This window comes from Prionailurus viverrinus, chromosome B3 (genome assembly GCF_022837055.1).
Source record: "Prionailurus viverrinus isolate Anna chromosome B3, UM_Priviv_1.0, whole genome shotgun sequence".
Lineage (NCBI taxonomy): Eukaryota > Metazoa > Chordata > Mammalia > Carnivora > Felidae > Prionailurus > Prionailurus viverrinus.
Window position 1 is genome coordinate 28,656,323 of NC_062566.1, and position 22,566 is coordinate 28,678,888.

The 22,566-nt window shown below is 39.1% G+C and overlaps 1 protein-coding gene across 1 annotated transcript in view; it reads right to left on the minus strand.

The window, feature by feature from the left end:
* The window catches only part of BBS4 (Bardet-Biedl syndrome 4), a 56,488-nt gene extending 34,265 nt beyond the window's left edge, over positions 1–22,223 (minus strand). Inside the window, exons 1-2 of the mRNA XM_047863693.1 lie at positions 22,185–22,223; positions 14,303–14,354 (exon numbers count right to left, since the gene is read on the minus strand). Coding sequence (XP_047719649.1) covers positions 14,303–14,354; positions 22,185–22,208 — 76 coding nt within the window. The 5' untranslated portion in view covers positions 22,209–22,223. The remainder of the gene's footprint in view (positions 1–14,302; positions 14,355–22,184) is intronic.
* Between the last annotated feature and the right edge of the window lie 343 nt (positions 22,224–22,566).

The window sequence follows — 22,566 nt, forward strand, 5'->3', positions numbered from 1 at the left end:
CAGAGAGAGACTGAGAGATACAGAATCTGAAGCAGGCTCCAGGCTCTGAGCAGTCAGCACAAAGCCCGACGTGGGGCTCGAACTCACAAACTGCGAGATCATGACCTGAGCTGAAGTCGGATGCTCAACTGACTGAGCCACCCAGGCGCCCCAGAAACAATTTAAATGCTATGAAAAGGAAAAGAAACTGTAATATATCTGTACTATGAACCAGTATAGTTAAGAATAATGAAGTGATCTTGACCTACTGACATGGAAAGCCCTCCAAGATATATCAACCTAGAAAAATACATGATAGTTACCATTTATATAAAACACTTACACAACAGTAAGCTGTATACTTATATTGCTATACACATATACACATACACTGTATAAAAGTCTAAATAAAGCACATTAACTGAAAATAATGATTACCACTGGACTGGATGGTGATTTAAGGAGTATTTAGCTTTCTTGAAGTTGTTCAAACTTTTTACATTAAGAATAGATTCGGGGCACCTGGGTGGTTCAGTCAGTTAGACATCCAACTCTTGATTTTGGCTCAAGTCATGATCTCACGGTTCATGAGTTTGAGTACCATATCAGAATCTGGCTTGAGATTCTCTCTCTCGTTCTCTCTCTACCCCTCCCCCAATCACACATGCTATCTCTCTCTCAAAATAATAAACCTTAAAAAATAAAAAAAAACCTTAAATAAAATCTTGGGGGTACGTGGCTGGCTCAGTTGGCAGAGATGCAACTCCTGATTTGGGGGTCATGAGTTGAAGCCCCATGTTGAGTGTAGAGCTTCTTAAAAAAAAAAAAAATCAAAATATTGAAACTTAGAAAAATTACATGCTCACCACAGAAGTTTTGAAAATATAGAAAGGAACAACAACAAAAAACCTCACATGTTCACATACTTACAGATAATCATGGTTATTAATTTACCATATTTCTTCCTAATCTTTTTATATGTGCATTTTAAGAGAGATATTTATCTACAGACAATTTAAAATCTTTTTTTTAATGTTTAGTTATTTTTGATAGATAGGGGGAGGGGGAGAGATCTGAAGCAGGCTCTGGACTGACAGCAGAGATCCCAATGCGGGGCTCAAATCCATGAACTCTGAGATCATGACCTGAGCCAAAGTCAGACACTTAACTAACTGAGCCACTTAGGAGCTCCTCAATGCTGCTTTTTAAAAATAAACATTAATTTGGGGCGCCTGGGTGGCGCAGTCGGTTAAGCGTCCGACTTCAGCCAGGTCACGATCTCGCGGTCCGGGAGTTGGAGCCCCGCGTCAGGCTCTGGGCTGATGGCTCAGAGCCTGGAGCCTGTTTCCGATTCTGTGTCTCCCTCTCTCTGCCCCTCCCCCGTTCATGCTCTGTCTCTCTCTGTCCCAAAAATAAATAAACGTTGAAAAAAAAAATTTTTTTTAATAAACATTAATTTAAATAGCTGGTTCGTATTTATTTGCATGAATAAATAATTACTTAGCTTTGTTTTATTGCTGAATGTGTAAGTTGTTTACAATAAATCACTGCTATAGTGTAATGAATACTTCTGTAATGAATATCTTTGCTTTATAAAAATCAAAAAATGTTGAGAATACTTTATTTGAACAGATTCTTAGAATACGAAGTACTAAGTTAAATAATATAAACTTTTATTTTTAAGTGTATGCATTTTGAGAGACAGAGAATGAGAGAGAGCTTGCACAAGCAGGGAAGGAGCAGAGAGAGAGGGAGAGACAGAATCCCAGGCAAGTTCTGCTCAGCACGAAGCCTAACAAGGAGCTCAGTCTCACAAAGGCAAGATCATGACCTGAGCTGATATCAACAGTTAGACATTCAACTGACTGAGCCACCCAGGCGCCCCTGAGCTTTTAAAGCTCCTGATATTTACTGACAAACTTTTACTCAAAAGCATTTGTGTCAATTCATACTTGCATATTTCTCTGCATACAAGAGTGCCCAGATGATTTTTAAGTATAAATAACTTACTCATCACTTTAGTTCTCTAAACCCTACAGAGGAAAAAGAGGATGATACCTAGCTAAAACTTTACCTCCAAAATTAAATCAATACCAGATTCTTGATTCCTTTAAATCTGTCTTCCTTTTCAGACTAAAGACAGAGAAAAGAATGTTGAAAAAGTCTTGACTTTTTTTAAACTAAGTGCTGCTGAATAAGGTTCTCTGAATCAAATTTTTGAATAAAATCCTGAAATAACTGAAGCAAACATCTCTTAAAGGAAAAAAAAAAAGATAAGAATCAATCACTATTAAAACAGGCTTAACCTCAGGGCACCTGGGGGGCTCAGTTGGTTGAGAGTCCAACCTGATTATGCTCAGGTCATAATCTCACAGTCCATGAGTTCAAGCCCCACAGGAGCCCTGCTGCTGTCAGCCTGTCAGCATAGACCCCACATAGGATCGTCTGTCCCCCTCTCTCTCTCTGCCCCTCCCCTGCTTATGCGCTCGTGTTCTCTCTCTCTCTCAAAAAATAAACAAAACATTTAAAAAATATTTATAGGGGCACTTGAGTGGCTCAGTTGGTTAAGCAGTGTACTCTTGATTTCAGCTCAGGTCATGATCTTGCAGTTCATGAGATCAAGCCCCGCGTTGGGCTCTGTGCTGACAGTGCAAGAAGCCTACCTCTGATTCTCGCTCTCTGCCCCTCCCCGCTCACACTTGCTCTCTCTCAAACTTAAAAAAAAGTTCTTAAAAAAAATAACACAAAATTTATAAAATAGGCCTAACCTCAACAAAGAAAGACAATCCAATGTAGAAATGGGCAGAGCATTTGAATAGACAGTTCTACAAAGAACATGTACAAATGACTAGTAAGAACATGAAAAGAGATGGCCAACAGCCCTCATCATTACAGAAATAGAAATCACAACTACAATGAGATACTACTTCATACCCACTAGGATAGCTATTTTTAAAAGAATAAAAAAGCAACAGCAGAAAATAACGGTGGTTAGCAAGGATGTGGAGAAACCGGAGCCCCTGCATATGCAGCTGCTATAGAAGACAGTGTGGCATTTCCTCAAAAAACTAAACATAGAATTACCATATGATGCAGTAATTCCATTCCTAGATATATATGCAAAAGGAATGAAAGCAGGGACTCAAACAGAAATTTGTGCCCAATGTTCATTACGGCATTATTCACAAAGGCCAAAAGTTGGAAATGACCTGTGTCCATTAACAGAAAGAATGGATAAACAAAACGTGAGATACACATACAATGGCATGTTATTCAGTCTTAAAAAAAATAATGAAATTCTGGGGGTGCCTGGGTAGCTCAGTCGGTTGAGCATCTGACTTCGGCTCAGGTCATGATCTCACATCTCGTGAGTTCGAGCCCCACATCAGACTCTGTGCTGACAGCTCAGAGCCTGGAGTCCGCTTCAGATTCTGTGTCTCCCTCTCTCTCTACCCCTCCCCCACTCAGTCTCTCTCTCAAAATAAACATTAAAAAAATTTTTTTAATAATAATGAAATTCTGTATAACATGTTATAGCATAGATGAACCTTTAAAACATTAGGCTAAATGTAGTAAGCTAGACACAAAAGGACAAATATTGTATGATTCTGAGCATATAAAATATCTAGAATACACAAATTACATTGGGATAGAAAGTAGAAGAGAAGGTACTAGGGACTGGTAGGGGAAAGGAGCAATTATCGCTTAATGGGTACAGAGTTTCTGTTTGGGGTGACGAAAGTTTTGGAGATAGTCGTGATGGTTGCACATTGTAAATGTAATTAACGCCACTGGATTGTACATTTAAAAATAGACCTTGCCAGCCAGATGCCCCTGAATTGTATACTTTAACTGGGTGAACTGTATAGTTAAAAAAATAAAAGAGGCCAATTATATGTGAATGAAAATAAACAATCTGTTATATGCTTGTGGAGTTTTTTTGGAAATGTCATCTCCCATGAGAACTCCTTCCCCTCCCACCCGCCACCACATCCCGAATTCATTTATTCTTTCAGTACAGATATGTCAGATATTATAATGGATGCCAGAGATTAAATAAACAAGATTTAATCCCTGCCCTCAAGATGTTCTCAGTCTTGGTGGCTCAGTCAGTTAAGCGTCCAACTTCAGCTCAGGTCACAATCTCATGGTTTGTGGGTTCCAGCCCCCCATCGTGCTCTGTGCTGACAAGTCAGAGCCTGGAGCCTGTGTCAGATTCTGTGTCTCCCTCTCTCTCTGCCCCTCTCCTGCTCATACTTTCTCTCTCAAAAAAAAAAAATAAATAAAAAAAATAAAAGTTCTGTCTTGTAAGGAAAACAAAGAAGCAACCAGAAGAGGGAGCATCTGGATGGCTCAGTTGGTTAAGAGTCTGAATTCGGCTCAGGTCATAATCTCATAGTTTATGAGTGCAAGCCCTGTGCTGGGCTCTGCGCGAGCCTGGAGCTTGCTTCAGAGTCTGTGTCTCCCTCTCTCTCTTCCCCCTCCCCCACTTGTGCTCTTTCAAAAATAAATAAGCAAACAAACAAAAAAGAAGCAACCAAAAGAGCCATAAGGAAGGGTCTGCACAGCCAGAAACCCAGGACACACCTTTGACTCCCCATGTAATCAAAACACCCTATCAATAAGTTATCTCCCAGCCACTCTTCCTCTGTGCCTGGCAGACACTGAATATCCACTATCCAGGACTCATTCAAAGCCCCCCATCCTCTGAGTGCCATCCTTGACTCTCCTGACCCAACGAAAGTCTGAGACAGTATCCTAGGTTTCCTTTTTTAATTCCAGTTGGTTAACATACAGTGTTATGTTAGTTTCAGGTGAACAATATAGTGATTCAACAATGCCATACATCACCTGGGTACTCATCACAACACAGGCATTCCTAATCCCCATCACCTATTTAACCCATCCCCCAACCACCTCCCCTCAGGTAACCATCTGTTTGTTCTGTGTACTTAAGAGTTTGTTTCTTGGTTTGTCTCTCTTTTTGCTTTCTTCATTTGTTTTGTTTCTTAAATTCCACATGAGTGAAATCATATGGTATTTTTCTTTCTCTGACTTATTTCACTTAGCATTATACCCTTTAGATCCATCCATGTTGTTGTAAATGGCAGGATTTCATTCTTTTCTGTAGCTGAATAATATTCCATTGCATATACATATCACATCTTTATCCATTCATAAATTGGTGGATACTTGGGCTGCTTCCATATCATGATTATAAATATTGCTGCCATAAACATAGGGGTACATGTATCCCTTTGAATTCGTGTTTTTGTATTCCTTGGGTAAATACTGGGTTTCTCTTTTATAACAACTCTCAACACTTGAGATTTACTTGTCCAACATCTACCTTCCTACTGGATGGTAACTACCTTGTCTCTTGTTTACTGCTATGTCCCTAGCACCCTCGTTCTGTGCCTGATATAAAGCACACAGAGGGGCTCTCTCATGTTCTTTTTTCAGCTGATCTGGGGCAGGCTGGGGGTGAGGTGACAACTGACATTCTGCAGTGACAAGGTATGGATGGTAGAAGGGCTGATGACATGAGGAATCTGCTCATCTGCTGGGGGACATCTGCCACATGTGATATTCGGTGATACTCTTTTCTTTCTCCCAGTGCTGGTCACAGCCTTCTGTGTTGATTCAGTGACCTGACAGTGAGTTGCTACCCACAATTTGAAAAAATATAATTAGGAGGATTCATGATGAGAAGAAAAGAGGGTCCAAAATAGAGCCCTGTGAGATTAAGGTTCAAGTAGAGGAGGTGGTGCCTACAAAGATAGAAAGGATCCAGTGCAGAAAGGAAAGGTGGAGAGGACCTAGAGGCCAGGGGGAGCTCTTGTTAACATTTGTGAGATGAACACAGCAGCTCTAAGAATCACATCCTGACCAGGTAATGTTCAGATCCAGGAAGTGGCAGGTCTCCATCTTGGGCTGCTTCATCAGAGTGAGAAAGCTCTTTCTCCATGGGAACTCCTTTTAAAAAACTTAGTTTAAATACGTTCAAGGCTGGAGAAAAGCTGAAAAAAAAAAACCTGGAAAGAATTCCTACAAAACCTTCACCCAGAGTCCCCAAATATGAAGATTTTACCCCAGTTTATCATTCTTTCTATATATTTGTTCTGAAATATTTTTCAGAAAGTTTCAGACATGAGGGACACCTGGGTGGCTCAGTTGATTAAGCATTCAACTCTTGATTTTGGCTCAGGTCATGGTCCCAGGGTCATGGAATTGAGCCCCGTGTCACACTCCACACTCAGTGCAGAGATTTTCTTTCCCTTTCTCTCCCTTTGCCCTTTCCCCCACTCACACACACACTCTCTCTTTCTCTAAAATTAAAAAAAAGCAAAAAGCAAAAAAAATCTAAAAAAAGAAAGTTGCCGGCATGATACCCCTTTACTCCTCAGTAAAATGATCAAAACTAACATCGATACAATACTATTATCTACCTTACCATCCTATTCAAATTTCAAAAAATGTCTTAATAACTTCCTTCATAGCAAGGGTCTTTAATTTTAAAACATACAAAATTTTTTATTTAAAAGAATTTTTTTAATGTTTATTCATTTTTGAGAGACAGAGAGAGACAAAGCATGAGCGGGCAGAGAGAGAGGGAGACAAAGAATCCAAAGCAGGCTCCAGGCTCTGAACTGTCAGCACAGAGCCTGACGTGGGGCTCCAACCCACGGACTGCAAGATCATGACCTGAGCTGAAGTCAGACACTCAACCGACTAAGCCACCCACATGCCCCATGGTTTATCACATTTTTAATATGCCCAAAGGTTGGGGCGCCTGGGTGGCTCGGTTGGTTAAGCATCCGACTTCAGCTCAGGTCATGATCTCACATTCCGTGAGTTCGAACCCTGCGTCAGGCTCTGTGCTGACAGCTCAGAGCCTGGAGCCTGCTTTGGATTCTGTGTCTCCCCCACTCTCTGCCCTGCTCAAACATAAGGCTGTCTCTCTCTGTCTCAAACATAAATAAAAACATTTAAAAAATATGCCCAAAGGTCATCCTTATATTGTGTGTTTGTGTGTGTGTATATAAACTGTGATTATGTTTTATCAATTTTTCTATTAAGTGTTTGGTCTTTTATCCCCCACACCAAGTTTTAACAGTTCTTGGGGCACCTGGGTGCCTCAGTTGGTTAAGCGTCCAACTTCGGCTCAGGTCACGATCTCACAGTTCGTGGGTTCAAGCCCCGCATCAGGCTCTGTGCTGACCGCTTGCTCAGAGCCCTTCAAATTCTGTGTCTCCTTCTCTCTCTGCCCCCACCCCCCGCTCACGCTTTGTCTGTTTCTCAAAATTAAATAAATGTAAAAAAAATTTTTTTAAAAAAGAGTTCTTTATATATTAGGGATATTAGCCATCTATGTGATATATGTTGCAAATATATTCACCCGATATATTATTTCTCTTTATCTTTCTTTATTGTGCCTTTTGCCATGCAAAAAAAAAAATTTGTGAGTTAATATTTTTATGAGGTAATATTTATCAATTTTTATTGCCTCTGGCAATATCTTCTTTTAGCACTTACATGGTTATGTATTTTACATTTAGATTAGATCTCTGACCCATTTGAAGTTTATTCTTGTGTATGATGTGAAGTATAAATCTAATTTTTTTCTTTATCAAAATGGTTATCCAGTTGTCCCAGAACCATTTATTTAAAAAGCACATCTTGGGGCGCCTGGGTGGCGCAGTTGGTTAAGCGTCCGACTTCAGCCAGGTCAGGATCTCGCGGTCCGTGAGTTCGAGCCCCGCGTCAGGCTCTGGGCTGATGGCTCAGAGCCTGGAGCCTGTTTCCGATTCTGTGTCTCCCTCTCTCTCTGCCCCTCCCCCCTTCATGCTCTGTCTCTCTCTGTCCCAAAAATAAATAAAAAAACGTGGAAAAAAATTAAAAAAAAAGAAAGCACATCTTTACTCCAGTAATTTGAGACACCATATATTTTATCATATACTAAATTGACAGATGTATTTGAGTCTCTTTCTGGACTTTCTCTGTTCTTTCCATTGGTTTCGCTTCTAATCGTGTACAAGTACTGTACTGTTTTAATTATAGAGGTTTCACAGTATTTTTAATATTTCTTTTATTTTATTTTTTAAAATTTACATCCAAAGCAGTTACCATATAGTGCAACAATGATTTCAGGAGTGGATTCCTTAGTGCCCCTTACCCATTTAGCCCATCCCCCCTCCTACAACCACTCTAGTAACCCTCTGTTTGTTCTCCATATTCATGAGTCTCTTCTGTTTTGTCCTCCTCCCTGTTTTTAGATGATTTTTGTTTCCCTTTCCTTATGTTCATCTGTTTTGTCTCTTAAAGTCCTCATATGAGTGAAGTCATATGATTTTTGTCTTTCTCTGACTCACTAATTTCACTTAGCATAATACCCTCCAGTTCCATCCATGTAGTTGCAAATGGCAAAATTCCATTCTTTTTGATAGCCAAGTAATACTCCATTGTATATATATACCACATTTTCTTTATCCATTCATCCACCGATGGACATTTGGGCTCTTTCCATACTTTGGATATTGTTGACAGTGCTGCTATAAACATGGGGGTGCATGTGTCCCTTCGAAACAGCACACCTGTATCCCGTGGATAAATACCTAGTAGTGCAATTGCTGGGTTGTAGGGTAGTTCTATTTTTAGTTTTTCGAGGAACCTCCATACTGTTTTCCAGAGTGGCTGCACCAGCTCGCATTCCCAGTATTTTTAATATTTCTTAGGATAAATAGTGAACTTCAAAATTTGACAATTTAGATGAAGTGAAAAAAATTCCTTGAAAGACATAACCAGCAAAGCTCAATTAAGAAGAACTAGGTAACCTGTTTAGCTTTATCTCTATTGAAGAAATTGAATTTGTTGTTGAAAAAATTTCTACAAAGATAACTCCAGACCCAGGTGGCTTCACAGAAACATTCCAACAAACATTTAAGGATGAAATTAGTCCATTCTCCAGAAACCCTTCCAGAAAATAAAAAAGGAGAGACTATTTCCCCAAATCATTTATGATGTATAAGAAACACTCATACTTTGTAGAAGGAAATACAAAATGGTTCAACTACTTTGGAAAACAGTTTGGCAATTTCTAATAAAACTAAACATATACTTATTAATACTACCCAGATATGCCACTCCAAAGCACTTGATAAGTGAAATAAAAATATGTTTACACAAAACCCTCTAGGCAAATGTTTATAGCAGCTGTATTTGTTTTTTTGATTTTGGGGTTGTTTTTTTGTCCCCCCGCCCCACTCCTCACAGCTGTATCTGTATTAGCCAAAAACTCAAGTCCTTCAATTGGTAAATGGATGAATAAACTACAGTATAAACATACAATTGAATACTACTCAATAAAAGAAATTCAGGGGCGCCTGGGTGGCGCAGTCGGTTAAGCGTCCGACTTCAGCCAGGTCACGATCTCGCGGTCCGTGAGTTCGAGCCCCGCGTCAGGCTCTGGGCTGATGGCTCAGAGCCTGGAACCTGTTTCCGATTCTGTGTCTCCCTCCCTCTCTGCCCCTCCCCCATTCATGCTCTGTCTCTCTCTGTCCCAAAAATAAATAAACGTTGAAAAAAAAAATTTTAAAAAAATAAATAAATAAATAAATAAATAAATAAATAATAAAAGAAATTCAGACACACGACAACATGGATAAATCTTAAAAACATTATACTAGGTGAAAAAAGCCATTCAAAAGGTTACATAATGTATGATTAATTTATTATTTTTTTCTTTTTTTTTCAACGTTTATTTTATTTTTTGGGACAGAGAGAGACAGAGCATGAACGGGGGAGGGGCAGAGAGAGAGGGAGACACAGAATCGGAAACAGGCTCCAGGCTCTGAGCCATCAGCCCAGAGCCTGACGCGGGGCTCGAACTCACGGACCGCGAGATCGTGACCTGGCTGAAGTCGGACGCTTAACCGACTGCGCCACCCAGGCGCCCCATGTATGATTAATTTAAATGACATTCTGGAAGAGACAGAACTATAAGAAGAAAACAGTCAATGACTGCTAGCAATTGGAAGTAGAAGTTGGAATATTCACCAACATAGAACACATTCTTTACTACAAAGTCAAGGTGAATTTTTGAGGGTGATTAAGCTGTTCTACACCTTTTTTCCCCTTTTCTTTCTTCAAATGTTTACTTATTTAGAGAGAGCACAAGCAGGGGAGGAGAAAGAGAGAATCCCAAGCAGGCTCTGCACCATCAGCGCAGAACCCCATGTGGGGCTTGATCCCACAAAATATGAGATCATGACCTGAGCTGAAATCAAGAGTAGGATGTTAAACTGACTGAGCCACTCAGACACCCCTAGCTGTTCTATATCTTGATTGTGATGGTGGTGGTGGCTAATTTGACTAATTTCACTTATCAAAAGTCCCAGAACTTTATACTTAAATACAAGCTCTATTATCCTCAAAAACATTAGTCAAAGTTGACTTCAAAGAAAGAATATTATCAGGAATAAAAGAGGGACATTACATAATGATAAAACAGTCACTTCACTCTTCTGAATGGAGTGAATTTTTAATAAATCCTAAATGTATACACATCCAACAACAGACCTTCAACAAAATATACAAAGTAAAGGTCTCGGACTAGAAAGAGACAAACCCATAATTACAGGTGCATAATTCAATATTTTTCTTCCATTATGAATATCAGTATCTTCTTTGTAAGGATGTTAATATTTATATCAATAAGTACACAGAAGAACAATATTATCAAACTTGAGCTGACATTTCTAGACTATTCCATCCAATAAGAGAATACACATTCTTTTCAAGGCACATGGAATATTCATCAACATAGACCACATTCTGGGCCTTAAACCAAACCATATAAAGTATGGTCTCTAACCATAATTAGAATTAAACTAGAAACCAGTAAGAAAAAAAAATCTGGAAAAATCCTCAAATATCTGGAAATTAATCAATACCTTTCTTAATTGTGCATGGGAAAGGAGAACACAAAGAAAATCTGAAAATATTTAGAATTGTATAAAAGTTAAAATATGACATTTGAAATGTGTATGAACCAGTTAAACACTGCTTAGAGGGAAATGTAAAGTACTAAATGCTTCTAACAGAAAAGAAGAAAAATCTCAAATGGATGATCTAAGTTTCTACCTTAAGAAACTGCAAAAAGAAACAAGAAACTTCAAATTAAACACAGTATTAGAGAAGAGCAGAAATCAACAAAATTGAAACAGAAAATAGAGAAGAGAAAATACAATCAAAATCTGGTTTCTTGAAAAGATAATAAAATGGATAAGTTTCTAGTCAACCTGATCAAGAAAAAAAGATATTGAAAAAAATCAATAAAATAGATAAGTTTCTAGCCAAACTGAACAAGAAAAAAATGATAGACATAAATCAGCAAAATCAGGAACAGAGGGAATAGCACTACATATTCTACAGACATTAAAAGGAAACTATAGAAGTATTATGACTTTTATGCCAATAAATTTGATAACTGAGATGAAATGGATAAATTTCTTTGAAAGAAAAACAATACCTAAAACTCCCTAAAGAAGTATGTATAGCCTGAATAGCCCAGATCTGTTAAAGAAATTGAGTTTGTAGTTAAAAATCTTCCAACAAAGAAAAACCCAGACCTAGATTACTTCACTGTCACAATCTAGCAAACATTTAAGAAAGACATAACACCAATTCTATACAAAATCTCCAGGAAATACAAGAGGGAAGAGTCCCAACTTGTTTTGAAACCAGCACAACCCTGATACCAAAAAAAACAAAACAAAACAAAAACCTATAGATCAACATCCTCATGAACAAAAGTAAAAATTCTTTTTTTTTTTTTGTAAAAATTTTTTAAATATTTATTTGCTTTTGAGAGAGAGAGACAGACAGAGTGCAAGTGGAGGAGGGGTAGAGAGAGGGAGGCACAGAATCCAAAGCAGGCTCCAGGCTCCGAGCTGTCAACACAAAGCCTGACGCAGAGCTTGAACTCAAAAACTGAGATCATGACCTGAGCTGAAGTCGGACACTTAACTGACTGAGCCACCCAGGCACCCCCAAATGTAAAACCTCGTAACAAAAAACTAGCAAGTTGAATCCAGCAACATAAAAAGGTTAATACATCATAACCATGTGGGGTCTATCCCAGGAATTCAAAGGTTGGGAACAACATTCCAAAATTCATCGATGGAATTCACCATATTGACAAAATAAAATTTGGGGTTGTGGAAGCTGGAAATTAAGGGCAGGTTAAGAGGTTATACCCTTAAAATTATTTTAGGTCCCTGTGTCACCACTTTGCACAACTCCAAAGGTATCATTTATATTGTAGTCATTGTATTCTACATGAATGATATTCCTGAAATTGTAAAATATAGTAGTATTGCAAACGTGTAAAATAGTTGCCCAAAAGGCAATGCGACTTTGAGCTGGACTAAAAGAAATAAAAGATCTAGGTGAAGAGATTTTTATTTTCCAGATGTTTCACTTGGCCCTGTTCACACCTAATATATTCTATTTAGTCCTGAACTTCATATTTCCAAGGGGCCAATGAATTTCACCAGAGAACAAAAGCAATAATGGAAAAAGAGTTCTAGATATTTCACATAAAAAGAGTTGAAGAAACTGGAATGCATATACTATATTTCAATAATTTGCTTATATTCAGGGCGCCTGGGTGGCTCAGTCGGTTAAGCATCCGACGTTGGCTCAGGTCATGATCTTGCAGTTCATGGGTTCAAGCCCCACATCGGGCTCGGTGCTGACAGCAGGTGGAGCCTGCTTCGGATTCTGTGTCTCCCTGTCTCTTTCAGTCCCTCCCTGCTCGTGCTTTGAGTCTCTCAAAAAAAAATAAACATTAAAAAAAATTTTTTTAATAATTTGCTTATATTCTATATGCCCTGAAGACTGTCAATTCCTAAGGGCAGAATCTATGCCCTGTCTATCTTTGTATCCCAGATACCTATCACTGGTCCTGGAACTGAGTAAGTACTCACCTATGAGGCGTTCAAGAACAGGAAAAACTAAACTTTAGTAATAGGAACCAGAAAATGGGGAGAAAGGATTGCAAGGGACCCTATAGCACTGTCAAATGTGACACTCTGCCCCACAGTTATCAACTCATTAGCCTGAATTGGTTATGTGCCAATTTTTGATTGGTATATACTAATTACAGCTCTCCTGGACTGGAAGTCAGTCAAACCATGGAATTTGACTCTGGAGGAAGCATGGAAAGAACACTGGAGAGACCATCACAATACCTACTAGCCCCACCTAACCAGCCAAATCCCCCCTGCGATTAATCAAAGTGACAGACATCACAGCAATATGATTCTCATCCAGAAATGATGTAAAAAATTTAGCAACTATGTTAGATATTAGAATAAACACCTAAATTTCACAAATAATCTAAATTACAGATGTACTGCCCTTTCAATGAAAGATGTATCCCGGAAAAACTCTTTGAAAACCAACTCTGAAGGCAATCACATTTTCCAACAATTTATATTATAATTTCAGAGAGGAACAGAAATGCCCCAAGTAAACTAAACAATATTGTGGTAAAATGAACTTTAAAATTCTTAGCAGACAAAAGGAAAACGCTTTTTGCAAAAGGATGTATTGCCTGGTAACCATAACTCATAATGCAGATAAGAACTATACCCATGACCCTGGGAAAGTCATGTCCCTTCCACTCAGCCTTGGTTTCCTCATCTAGAAAATAATAAATAAATGAGTAAATAATAAAATAGATGGTCTCTTCCGCTAAATAAAAAGACTGGGTATTTTCTAATGCCTGATGAGTTTGTTAGGCATTAGATATGTTTATTAAACATGAGAGAATATCCAATATAGTTAACTACAATCTGATGCAAACCTTCCTAAGACTGTAAGTTAATATATAAAGGAATTCTGTTCCTCTAAATAAAATATAACATATCTCTATCAGATTTTTAAATGCAGCTCTTTACAGTATATATACCCTTACTTCATCTTCACAGACTCAATTTTTATAAAACCTCATACTTATTTAACATATACATGAGATTATGTGAGGCCTGATAGGTACTCTGGGAACTTGAGAGTGGTTTTTCCACAAGCAGAAAATTAATACACACTTACATAATAATAAGGCACCATTTAACACATTTTACAGACAAAATCAATCCCATAATATCTAACAACTCCATAAAATAAAAGCTATATATGGCAGAATAGTTAAGACTATTACTGCTTTCCCCCAAAACTCATTTTTAAAAGCTCTAAGCATATAGAAGAATCAATAGAAAATCTGTGCAAATATACACACACAGTGAAACTGCACACCAACCTTTTTTCAGTCGAGGTTTCTGAGATTCAGCAGATGCAGGAAACTGAGTTCTCTGAAAAGAAAGAAATCTATGTTAAAGCACCACCATAAACCTTGCTAACTTAAAAAAGCATTCAAATAACCATTATCAGTAGCTCTCCAATCATGCAATTAATCCCTTAACTACATACAGGTACAAAGAATTTTTAACGCAGTTTAAAAAACAAATGTCAAGTCATAACTTTTGCTATCCAAACTATTAATAACACATATGCATATTTATAATGCATATTTAATGTGTGATGTATAATTATAATGCATAAAATGTGCACAAATAAATGTACTAAGCTCTGGACACTACACATTAGGATTATACTTAACGTCATATAGCTTAGCAACCAAAACAAAATAGTAGTAACTTTGACAAAAGGAAGTTTATGCAGTTATCTATACACAAATTGCCTAGCACCCGATTCTAGGAGGAAGGTTTTTTTTTTCTTTTTAAGCGACATTATTGAACATAATAAATACTGTCTTATACCATAACTTTGCAGAAAATATTCAGATGGATTTTTCTTCTACCTACCTCCTATATTATATATGATATAGTAAGATATAAGCAAAAACAATGGCTGAGAAAATTTCCAGAAGTAATGTTAGATACTAATCTTTAGATTCAGAATGCTCAACCAATCTTGACCAGGTTGAGTGAAAATAAATCCACGCTTGTATACATCACAAGGACCTGCACTAGAGATAATAAGAAGTTCTTAAAAGCAACCAAAGGAAAAAAGTATCATGAGCTAACCTACACAGAAAGGACAATTAGATTGACAGCTGATGTCTCAACAATTAAAAATGGGAAATAATATCACATAAAGACATTATAAGAAAAATCACTCCCATGTTTCAGGTGCTAAGTAAAATGAATGTTAATCTAAATACAAGGTCAGCAAACTATGGCCCACAGGGCAAACAAATCCAGCCCATTTTTATATGGCCCACAAACTAAGAATTTTTTTTACATTTTTAATAGTTTTTAAATTTTTTAATATTTTGTAACACCTGAAAATTACATAAAATTCAAATTCAAGTGTCTATAAGCAAAATTTTATCAGAATACAGCCACACACACATGTTTATATATGGTCTATGGTTGCTTCCACACTATAAATGCATAACTGAGTTAACTTGTGACAGAGCCTCGCCCACAAGCCCAAAATATTTATTACTGGCCCTTTACAAAAACAGTTTGCCAACTCAGATCTAAACTCTTACACCTCAAAACTAATTTTGGGGGTTCCTTGGGCCGCCTGGGTGGCGCAGTCGGTTAAGCGTCCGACTTCAGCCAGGTCACGATCTCGCGGTCCCGCGTCAGGCTCTGGGCTGATGGCTCAGAGCCTGGAGCCTGTTTCCGATTCTGTGTCTCCCTCTCTCTCTGCCCCTCCCCCGTTCATGCTCTGTCTCTCTCTGTCCCAAAAATAAATAAACGTTGGAAAAAAAAAACCAAAACTAATTTTGGGGGTTCCTGTTTGGCTCAGTCGGAAGAGCATGTGGCTCTGGATCTCGGGGTTATGAGTTTGAGCCCCATGTTGGGTGTAGAGATTACTAAATAAACTTAAAAAAAAAAACACAACTCTCAAGAACAATGGCAAATAAAGACTTACAGACAAATAAAATTTGAGAGTTTTAGACTCATTAAATAAACTTTAAGGGGTGCCTGGCTGGCTCAGTTGGTACAGCATGAGACTCTTGATCTTGGGGGTGTAAGTTTGAGCCCCATACTGGGTATAGAGATTGCTTAAAAAAAAACAATATTTAAAAAAATTTTATAATTTTAGGAAAAAGGACAATAACCCCATAATGAAAAGGTGCAAGGAGCAAAGGAATTGGTAAAATACATAAGTATTCTAAACATCTACTGACTTTTGAATAAAGCAAACAAAAGTATAATCTGTGAACAACAATAACATGAACTGGCAGAAGGCAATGGGTAATAATGCATTTGATAATCCCTACATTATTCAGTTTTGAGTTTGAACTTTCAGTTAAATATGTATTAAAAAATGGGTACTCACTAAAGGAAGACTAAAGAATAGAGTATATAACCTACAAGTAATGAAATGAGAGAGACAAAAAGAAACTCAGCCAAAAAAAAACAAACAAAAGAAAATGAAGGGAAAAAATGAAATTCTCCAGTTAAATGATCAGGATGGATGTTTTTTAAAATCTTGATGAATGCTACTTCTATAAAGACATATCTAAAACATAAAGGCAAAGAAGGGGCACTTGTTGGTTAGGCATCCAACTCACAGTTCGTGACTTCAAGCCCTGTGTCGGGCTCTACATTGACAGTGCGGAGCCTCTCTCTCTGCCCCTCCCCTGATCTCTCTCAAAATAAATAAACTTTTAAAAAAATTAAAAAATAAAACATAAAGGCAAAGAAAAAGCAAAAAGATACATTAGGAAAATAGAAACGAAAATAAAGCTAAAGTAGCAATATTAACATTAAACAAAACAGACTTCAAGAGAAAAAGTTTTAGGGGTGCCTGGGTGGTTCAGTTAGTTAAGTGTCCGACTCTTGACTTTGGCTCAGGTCATGATCTCGTGGTTGGGAGACCACACTGGGTCCACACTGGGTGTGGAGCCTGCTTGGGATTCTCTGTCTTCCTCTGTTCATCTCCCCCCCCACCCACCCACCCAGAAAAGAGGAAATGAATTCGCAGGAAAATGAAAATGAATTAAAATAGATGGAAGACTAAAATGGACAAGGCAAGGGGTGCCTAGGTATTGCAGAGTTGGTTAAGCATTTGACTCTTGATCTCGGCTCAGTTCATGATCTCACGATTTGTGAGATCAATCCCCACATCGGGCTCTGCACTGATGGTGTGGAGCCTACTTGAGATTCTGTCTCTTCTTCTCTCTACCCCTCTCCGGCTTGTGCTCTCTCTCAAAATAAATTAAAACAAACAAACTTAAAATGGACAAGGCAAATTTAAAAACCTTTAGGAAAAAACCTCTAGAAAAAATTATAGGATAGGGAAGGATTACTTCAATAAGATATAAAAGCACAACCCAATTGAGAAAAGATCTAAATATTCACTACATTAAAATTAAGAAATCCTGTTTCAAAAAGGAAGTGATAATAGAAAACTAAGAGAAGATATATGCAATACAAAACCAAAAAAAAAAAAAAAAAGACAAAGGATTAACAGCCAGAAACTAGAAATAACTACCAAAAATAAATACATAAATAAAAGAGTAAAAAAAAAATGAGAAAAACAGTGAAGTAGAAAAACAAGTAAAACATTTGAAAGAGGCACTGCAGAGAAAAGGAAAAGAGACAACCAATGATGCTCCACCTCATTAACAATCAGGTAAATGTCAGTTAAAATCACATTACGAGGCACCTGTGTGGCTCAGTCAGCTAAGCATCTGACTTTGGCTCAGGTCATGACCTTACAGTTTGTGAGTTTGAGCCCCACATTGGGCTCTCTGCTGTCATGCAGGGCCTACTTCGGATTCTCTCTCTCTCTCTCTGCCCCTCTCCCACTCACGCTCTCCCTCTCTCTCAAAAATAAACAAACATTAAAATAAATAAATAGGGGCCCCTGGGTGGCTCAGTCGGTTAAGCAGCTGACTTCGGCTCAGGTCATGATCTCACGGTCCGTGAGCTCGAGCCCCGCGTCGGGCTCTGTGCTGACCGCTCAGAGCCCGGAGCCTGTTTCAGATTCTGTGTCTCCCTCTCTCTGACACCCCCCGCCCCCGTTCATGCTCTCTCTCTCTGTCTCAAAAATAAATAAACGTTAAAAAAAAATTTTTTTTAAATAATGAATAAATAAATAAATAAATCCTTTAAATAAAATAAAATCACATTAAGATTTAATTTCATTTCCACTATACTGACAGAATTTAAAGCTATAACAATATCAAGGATGTAAGCAACAGGAACTGATGGTAGAAGCATAAATTGTTATAACCACCTGCGAGTTTCCCACAAGTAACGAAGTTGAAGATGTCCAATATACAATGTACAATTGCAATGTACAATATAGATGAACCTCAAAAGCCCACTAAGTGGGGGCGTCCTAGGTGGTTCAGTCAGTTAAGCATCCGACTTCAGCTCAGGTCATGATCTCACAACTCATGGGTTGAAGCCCCACATCAGGCTCTGGACAGACAGCTCAGAGCCTGGAGCCTGCTTCAAATTCTGTGTCTCCCTCTCTCTGCCCCTCCCCTGCTTGTGTTCTCTTCCAAAAATAAATAAACTTAAAAAAAAAAAAACATGCTAAGTGAAACTCAGATACATTAAGACTACATAGTGTGTGATTACATGAAATTGCAGAAAAGGCAAAACGTTGGAGACAGAAAGCAGATCAGCGGTCAACTGGGGTGAAGAGTAGAAAGTGGTTGCAAATGGACACAAGGGAATTTTTTGGAGTGATGGAGGTCAGTGGATTGTGGTGACAGCTGTACAAGTATATAAATTTACCAAAATTGATCAAACTGTACACTTAAAATGGGTACATTTTATGGTATGTGTATTATACCTCAACAAAGCTTTTTTTTTTTCAACAAAGCTATGTTTACTTTTTGTTTTATTTTAAAGTTTATTTCTTTTGAGAGAGTGCTCGCTTCGGCAGCACATATACTAAAATTGGAACGATATTTCTTTTGAGAGAGAACATGCACGTGCAAGTAGGGGAGGGACAGAGAGAGGGAGAGAATTCCAAGCAGGCTCTGTGCTGTCCGTGCTCAATCCCACTAACAGTGAGATCATGACCTGAGCAGAAATCAAGAGTTGGAGGCTCAACTGACTGAGCCACTGAGGCACCCCTAATCTTAAATAAAATACAAATGCCAGTCCCCAGTTTTCCTAAGGAACTAGTAATAATCTTTGGTAGTTTAGGTAGCATATTCGAAATTCTGTGTGTCCCACACTGGCCTAGTTTTACTCCATTTTAGTGGGATGTCTCCTGGCCTCAAGGCCTTTACAACAGCATTCTTAGATTTTTACTTATGCATTTGTTCAAACTTCTGTTAAGTCTTTCAGTCTTCTCTCCCTCACATCTATATATCTGTGTCTACAGATCTATGTAGTTTTTCTTTGTGTCACAAAATTAAGATCACACACTATACACCTGTTAAAAAAAAAAAAAAAGGCCCCAAATGGAGTTGTTTACATTAAGTCCCATGTCAACAAACCAAGACTTAATTATTCTTTCTGCCTCTCCCAGGAACAGAATCCTAAACCAGTCAATCAGAAATCGCCCAATCAGTACTGGTGAGGTAATATGCCTGATAGACAACCCTCCCCCCTCCCCCCACCATCACCTAAAGGAGAGTGATCTTGCAATAACCAACCTTCTTGTCTAGTATAACCTCCTTATTCCCACTCCTTTCTACCTATGAAAACCTTTCATTTTGTACAGCTCTTCGGAGTTCCTGTCTGCTAGAATGAATGCCACCTGATTCATGAATCATTGAATAAAGCCAATAGGAGGACCTTTGAAGTCTACTCAGTTAAATTTTGTTAACATTGCACTCCACATCTAGCTTTTGAAAAATGTATAGCATCCATGTCAACATATATAGTTCTTTTTTTAAGTTTTATTTATTTAAGTAATCTCTACACCCAACATGGGACTCAAACTCGGGACCCCGAGATCAAGATCTCATGGTTTGTGAGATTGAGCCCTTAACTAGGCTCCAAGCTGACAGCACAGAGCCTGCTTGGGATTCTCTCTCTCCCTCTTTCTCTCCGTCCCTCCCCCACTCACACTCTCTCTCAAAAATAAATAAATAAACTTTAAAAAAAAAAAAAGAGCTGCACTCTCCTTTGAGTCAGGCAGGCACCCTTATGGTTCTGACACTTTTTAATGCCTGCATAATATTCCTCAGGGGGCTGGGTGGCTCAGTCGGTTAAGCCTTGGATTCCTGGTTTCAACTTAGGTCATTATCTTGCTGTTCCTCAGATGGAGCCCCACGTTGGGCTCCTCACTGATGGTGCAGAGCCTGCTTGGGATTCTCTCTCTGCCCTCCCCCACTTGCACACTCACACTCTGTCTCTCAAAATAAATAAACTTTGGGGCGCCTGGGTGGCGCAGTCGGTTAAGTGTCCGACTTCAGCCAGGTCACGATCTCGCGGTCCGTGAGTTCGAGCCCCGCGTCGGGCTCTGGGCTGATGGCTCAGGGCCTGGAGCCTGTTTCTGATAATGTGTCTCCCTCTCTCTCTGCCCCTCCCCCATTCATGCTCTGTCTCTCTCTGTCCCAAAAATAAATAAACGTTGGGAAAAAAAATTAAAAAAAAAAAAAAACTTTAAAAACGTATATTCCTCAGAATGGAAGTATCAGAAGTCATCTATTACCCTATTAATGGGCATTCACCTTGTTTTCAGTATTTTGCCACTGTAAACAATACTGCAATGGTTTATGCTTATGTTTTGCTTTTATTTCAATGGGTTACAGGTCTGTTGACTGAGTGAATGAGACTGTTGGGCCCTTTTAATTTTATTACAACATATCAGATCACTTCCAAAAAGGCCAGAAATTCAAATTTCCATGCAGTGGTAACATGAAAAGATGAAATTAGTACAAATATAACACTGCTAGCAATAAACTTGACAATAATGAAAATAATCAGTTAACTTCAGGCTCAAGTGCTACAGTCATGTTGAAACAGCCATTCTCTTTAAAACACTAATAGACTCTAAAATTCTAAATTCTAAAATCACAGAAATCAAGTTCATATTCTGTTTATGAGCACCAATCTCTCTACCTGCAACAAACACTGGAGAATAAACTCTATTTGTACCAGTGTCGTGTTACCATTACACCTTACATTTAAGATTATGTAGGTGAAGTATTTCCTTTGATGTTTCTAATATCTAAAACCTAGTAACACTAATCATGCTATTGAATTTTTTTTCTTTTTAACTTGAGGCTTAACAAAAGTCTTTGCCTTGGGCCTCCTTCTCTGTACTGAGTTGTACGATTACACTAAAAATAATTTGACTTCTCTAGAAATGAGAACAGAAAACAAGTCCCCCTGACAGACAACATTGGTCTTGCTCTTCAAAAGCCAAAACCAAATCGTAAAACATTCAGCCAAAACCTGCTATGTTTGTCTCCCACGTCTCCCAGGGCGTTCTTCAAAGGGCAGTAAATTCCAGAATAAATAAATAAATAAAGTCATTCTAACAAATGCGAGGACCATGCTTTGAAACCCAACGCTAAAACAAAGTAGACAAGGTTTCACGCTAACTTTACAGAAATCAGATCAAATTATAAATATATACACCTCACAAACAACTACCACTGGGTGATCCCGCATTCATCTGGGTTACTTTGTAAGAGCAGCTCTGCGGAGTTTAATCAATGCCTTAACTCAAGCCTCAGCTGAATCCCCAAACAGCGCTATTCCTAAACTTAATCACAACAGAGAAAACATGGTCCCGACCCACCGGCAGAAGGCAGTGACGCCGAAAGCTTCGAAGCTTGGTCATATTCAATCCCTAATCCAAGGGATTAACAAAATTGTCTCTGCACAAATGGTAGTGCTTCCTTTCCAAACCTCGTGAGACAGAGAAGATGGGACTAGCAAAAGACCCATTTCTGATGAATATCTCCCTTCTCCGTCCGGCGCACCCCAAGAAGGACTACAATCCTAGCCCAGGCCCAGCACTGCAAAGAATTCAGCCTTGTCCCAGGCGGACCAGCTCCCTTGAGGGAGTCGGTATCGCCCCCGCGCACCCCGAGCAGCTCCAGAGCCGGCTCCGCACTTCCCCAGGGGCAGCTGCGTGGGACACGGGTCGCCCGCAAGCCTAACTCGCCACTCTGCTCCGCCCGTCCCGGCCCTGCCCCGCCTAGCGGCCGGGACCCTAAGGAGAATCTCTAAACTCACCGTCGCGAGTCTCTCCTCAGCCATCTTGGCTCCGCCCACCACTTCCCGGCCGGAAATTGGCCGTCTCCCAGACAACCAGGCAAACAGAAATGGTAGGAGGGGCCTGAGCGGGGAAGGAAATAGATCCGGGGGCTGAACGTCTCGTTTGAGAGGGTTTTCGGGGAACTTGGAAAGGGTTGGGTCCCGCTCCACTGAAGTGGCGGTGATGGACCCGGTGAAGGAATGCCTAGGCAGTTCTCTTCATCCGGGGCAACCCCATCACCACTCCCACGCCGTTGTCTTGGAAACTGCTGGAGAAACCCGGGGCCTCGCTGGCTGGAACTGCCGGACACAGCTGGGAAGGCCGCGCAGTCCTCCCGGCGCCTAGCCCTGCCCAGTACCG